The following is a 4,791-nucleotide window of genomic DNA, read 5'->3' on the forward strand; positions in this document are numbered from 1 at the left end:
AAAAAAAAAAAAAAAAAAGAAGAGGCCAGTGCTTCCTTTACGGTTTTAACACTTTCCAGCACTAATGCCAGGGATAAGCAAAAACATTTCCTTATCTAGTCCTGAAGGATCTTTGAGATGAGCAAAATACCCAAAGTCTCAAATATTAGCCTTCCTTCTGAAATCCCCGACTTCCTCCTTAGAAGAAAGAGTCCAGTGCAGAGCAACAAAAATGATTAGGGGCCTAAGAAGCAGGGCTTTGGAGGAAGAGCTGAAAGACCTAGGGTTATATAGTCTATATCGCTTTGAAGCGTTCCAAGCCCTGCCCTGTAATAATGCCATTCTTGTGACTGGTTTCAGTTGCTAAACCATTTCAGCTAACTGGTAGGACCTTCTCTGCAGGCAGCTACAGAGGCCTCACAAAAACCCACTCCCAAGCCAGGAGTTCTCAACATGAGAAGCCAGGCAACACCTGAGGCATTAACTGAAACAACTTGCAGGGTAACAGCTGTGCACAGGTGCAGGTGGCATGCACTGGGAGTCAGGCATTTGCAAGTGTGAAGAACTGCAGCGGATTAACTGAGAGAGGTAAATGTGCCACAGTTGAGGAAGGGCTTTTTCAAGGTGCCATCACACACTTGCCGCTTTCTTAAAAATCAGGACAGCTTCACTTGCCACAGGTTAACCGTGCATGTATCCACAGCCTCACAGCTGCTGGCTTCAGGACAATCTAAGAGGCCCCAGTGTCAGCAAACTACAATTACCACATTTGCTTCATTCAGCAGTCACTGCTGATGTGCATCATGCTGGGCAGCTTGCACCAGTTCCTCACATTAAGGCTTGTTCAATAAATAGCCTCTTTCTTACTAAACATAGCAGAGATGGCTGCAGCAGTCTCCTCTCCCAACAGGAAGCCTGTTCGCAAGATGAGAGGGCTGCAGATTAGGACTGCAACTCACCTTGCTTACTGGTCTGGGGGGTGCGCCGCCGCAGGCTGTGCTCTAGAAGTTGGTGGGTGCGGGTAGGGCTGGCACCAGCCATGAGGCGCACAGTGGCCTCATGCAGAAACACCTGGGAGGAGCAAGAGAAGAAGACAACGCCAGCCAGCCATGGACCAGAGATCACACAGTCCTACCAACAGCAGAACAAGGGCATCGTACCCATCCCACCCCTTGGCTTCCCACCCCACAGCCAGGGTCCTCTTCTGCAGTCCCAATGCAAGGCAGGGCAGAGGGCATGGGACAAGACAAAAAATAAAGCTGTTATACTAGTGGATTAAAGGGAAGGAGGGGAAGGGGCTGGCTGGAAGTAGGCAGGAGTACACAAGGACTGCAAAAAAAGGGCTGAAACCAGGAAGCCCAATCCCTTCCCAGCCCTAGGCATGCTCCTCAGTTCAGCTACCACTTCAGCAAGAGCCAGACATGAAACCCAAGGACCAGAGAAAGCCCTGTCATTAGCGTTATTAAAGCAGGGCTGCCAGTATGTGTATCCAGGATTAGACTGGTTACAGTTCTGGGGACTTGCTAAGGAAAAAGAAAGTGGATGCAGAGGTACAACCCTGGGGAAAACAAGTCCCACCCCATTTTCTCTAGCCACTGCCTCAGACTGCCTGGTAAAGCCAGAATATTTCACACAGATTATCAACCCTATCAGAGGGGGAAGGGCTCTCTTACTCTCTCACCACCAAGGGAAAGACTGGCAGTGGCTGGAGATACAAGAGCTCCACATACCATCCCCAGTCCTCTCATCCACATCAGACCTTAAAACCTCAAGCATTAAAGCTTCCACCAGCACCCTGGGGCATGCACCCTGAAGTTCTGTGTTGCACAGCACATGCTAACATCAAGCACTACTTCCCCCCAGGATCAATGGCAAGGAAGAAGGCAGGACCTTACCTTGCGGTAGGCAGGCCTAAACCCATGAGCCAGCTTGCGCAAGCTGCCAAGGTCGCGCTGGAACCCTGTTAGCTCTGAGGCCGAAGCATGGTAAGTCTCCCCCAGGGCCTGGCTGGAGTTGGCCTGCTTTTGCCACAGGCTGGTGCGCAGAGAGAGCAGCAAGTCACAGGCTAGCAACTGGATCGTCTGGAAGGAGCCCCCCAAAAAACAGTAGGTAAGGAGTGTGACCTAGTGACAGCCTGTCCACTGGTATGGGCCCTGACCTGTGGCAAGATGATGCAGGGCCTCTGCCAAGACCTGCTTACCTGAGCAGGACCATTTCACTAACCGCACCTTTCCTCAGTGGAGCAGACTGATGGCTCTGGAAGAACCAAGCCCACTCCCTAGCTTCAATGCCAGCACAGCAGGGGCAGGCCTTGCTTGCACAGCCCTGCCTAGACTTACCATTCCTAGAGGGAGCTCCCTCCTTCTTAGGAACTTCTGCTGAAGCTGAACATGCAGGACCATCCATCCCCCAGGTCTGCAATGCAGACAACTCGTGGCAGGAAGCAGATAAAGACTCAAACCCACTGTAGATTCATAGATTGTAAGGGGCTGGAAGGGACCTTGATCATCGAGTCCAGCCCCCATATACTAGGCAGGAAAGACAACTGGGGTCAGTCTCTTCTTGAAGATTTCCAGAGTAGGTGACTGCACCACTTCTGGAGGGAGTTTATTCCAGTCTGGACACCTTAACACTAGGAAAAACTTCAGTTAAGCCTGAAACAGCCTTCCAAGAGTTTGTGGCCATTACTCCTGGTCTTCCCCAAGGGTGCCCTGGTGAACAGTTTTTCATCAAGCCCTTGATGTAGTCCCCAATATAGCAGTAAGCTGTTACCAAGTCCTCTCTCAGTCTTCTCTTTTTTAGGCTGAAGAGACCCAAGTCCCTCAGCCTTTCGTCGTATAGCTTGCCTTGCAAGTCTCCGATCATATAGGTGGCTCTTCTCTGGACTCTTTCAAGCGTTTCCACATCCTAGTTGCAATGCGGCACCCAGAAATGGACACAGTACTCCAGCTGCAGTCTCACCAAAGCTAAGTAAAGCGGAAGAATCACTTTCTTGGTTTTGCTTGAGATGCACTGATTGATGCATGCCAGAGTATTGTTTGCCTTGCTGGCTACAGCTGCACACTGACAGCTCATGTTCATACTATGGTCCATTATTACCCGTAGGTCTTTTTCGTTATGGTGCTACACAGTTTGGCGCCAACAAGCTGGTAAGTATGTTGGGGATTGATCATCCCCAGGTGGAGCGCTTCACACTTCTCAATGTTGAACTTCATCTGGTTCCAATCTGCCCAACTTGCCAGCCTGTCTAGATCCACCTGTATCTGCAGCCTATTTTCAAGCGTGACCACATTCCCCTATAACCTGGTGTTGTCCACAACCTTGGCCAGTGAGCTCTTCACCCCCAAAATGATCTAGATGGGGATGGTCCTGCTTTGAGAAGGAGGTTGGACTAGATGTGACCTCCTGAGGTCCCTTCCAACCCTCATTTTCTATGATTATCTCAAGCCCTTTTCTGATCCCCAAGCCATCATCCATCATCTCCCATACAGAGCCTGTGCTCTTGGCTCACAGATACATTACTTTGCATTTGGCCACATTAGAACAGGCTGTGTGGATGGTAACTCTCTCATCAGAGAACTCGAACCCTTCTGTACAAGTCACCTGTTCCCCTTGCGCCATCTGCAGACTTCACCAGGAATAATTTACACTGCTAGATCCTTGAACAAATACAGCCCTGGGGCGGAGCAACAGCAAGGTCACTGGCACCCCACTCCCGTTAGCCACCATGTTTTGAGATTTGTCAGCAAGTGACTTGTAATCTGTCTGATGTGCCCTATCTGCTTTGCACAGGGCCAGGATTTTTCACCAGTGTCATGTGGTATGAAGTCAAGGGCTGTAGATAAAGCCAGAGATCCAAAATACCTTCAGATGGGGCCAAGCACCCAAAGGCAAGACTCTGTATTTTACCAGCCTGCTAGAGCAGGGATGCTCAAACCCTGGCCCACAGGCCAGATCTGGTCCTTTCCTCCGGCCCATGTGGTTCTCTGTGCTGGATCAGGCCCAGTGCTCCCTTGCCCATATAGGGCCTGGGGATGGCACATAAGACTAGACAGAGGCACTGTAATCCTGGCACTCGGGACCAGCCCAGGGTGGTGTGGGGCCCCAGAGCCCAACCCCAGCATGTGGGACTGGGTGGAGGCAGCAGCCTGCCCCTCTCCCCCACCCAGAGCCTGATCCCAATAAGTGATGGCAGCACTGGATACCAGGGCCAAATTCTGGTGCATGGGGTCCAGTTTGGCCCAGAGAACATTCCCAGACCTCTCATCTGGCCCACAGAGCCAAAAGGGTGAGCACCACTGTGCTAGAACCATCTGATTCAGTTAATGGCGCGCTGCAAGTAACAGTTGATTTAAGCAGCATCAGCTCACCTAGCACCCTTAAAGCTATGGGCTGCATGACACCTGTGCCTGAAGCAAACCAGCACCTAGAGCACCCTTTGGTGGTATGGGCAGGTCCCAATTTATCACACCAACAAGCTACAGAAGAGACATAACCACAATTAACACTTGGTTTTATCAACCACCTAAATGGAAAATATTCTCCAGAGACATCTCTGCAGCCCTCTGCTGACAGGCAAGTTTTTGTGTGCAGAAAGAGCAGCCACCCACCCCAGCCAAGCCAGGCTGTCCTCCCAAAGTGACGCTATCTATAGACCACGTATTTGAATTACATGCCAAGCTGGCACAGTGAATAGAATCTGCAGCACCTAAGCCATCTTTGAAGGCTTTGAGCTCTACCAGCCAAAGTGAACATGGCTTATACCCCAAGAGAGCTCTACCACCTGCAGGAAGATGATACCTTGTCATAGCC

The 4,791-nt window shown here is 50.8% G+C and overlaps 1 protein-coding gene across 2 annotated transcripts in view; it reads right to left on the reverse strand.

The window, feature by feature from the left end:
• SREBF2 (sterol regulatory element binding transcription factor 2) overlaps positions 1 to 4,791 on the reverse strand; it is a 46,559-nt gene that overhangs the window by 3,920 nt on the left and 37,848 nt on the right. For both annotated transcript variants that reach the window (XM_019515089.1, XM_019515087.1), the window contains exons 17-18: positions 1,875 to 2,060; positions 939 to 1,050 (exon numbers count right to left, since the gene is read on the reverse strand). In XM_019515089.1, the coding sequence (XP_019370634.1) occupies positions 939 to 1,050; positions 1,875 to 2,060 (298 nt within the window). The remainder of the gene's footprint in view (positions 1 to 938; positions 1,051 to 1,874; positions 2,061 to 4,791) is intronic.

This window comes from Gavialis gangeticus, unplaced genomic scaffold, assembly GCF_001723915.1.
Source record: "Gavialis gangeticus isolate Ggan-Ray unplaced genomic scaffold, GavGan_comp1, whole genome shotgun sequence".
Taxonomy (NCBI): Eukaryota; Metazoa; Chordata; order Crocodylia; family Gavialidae; genus Gavialis; species Gavialis gangeticus.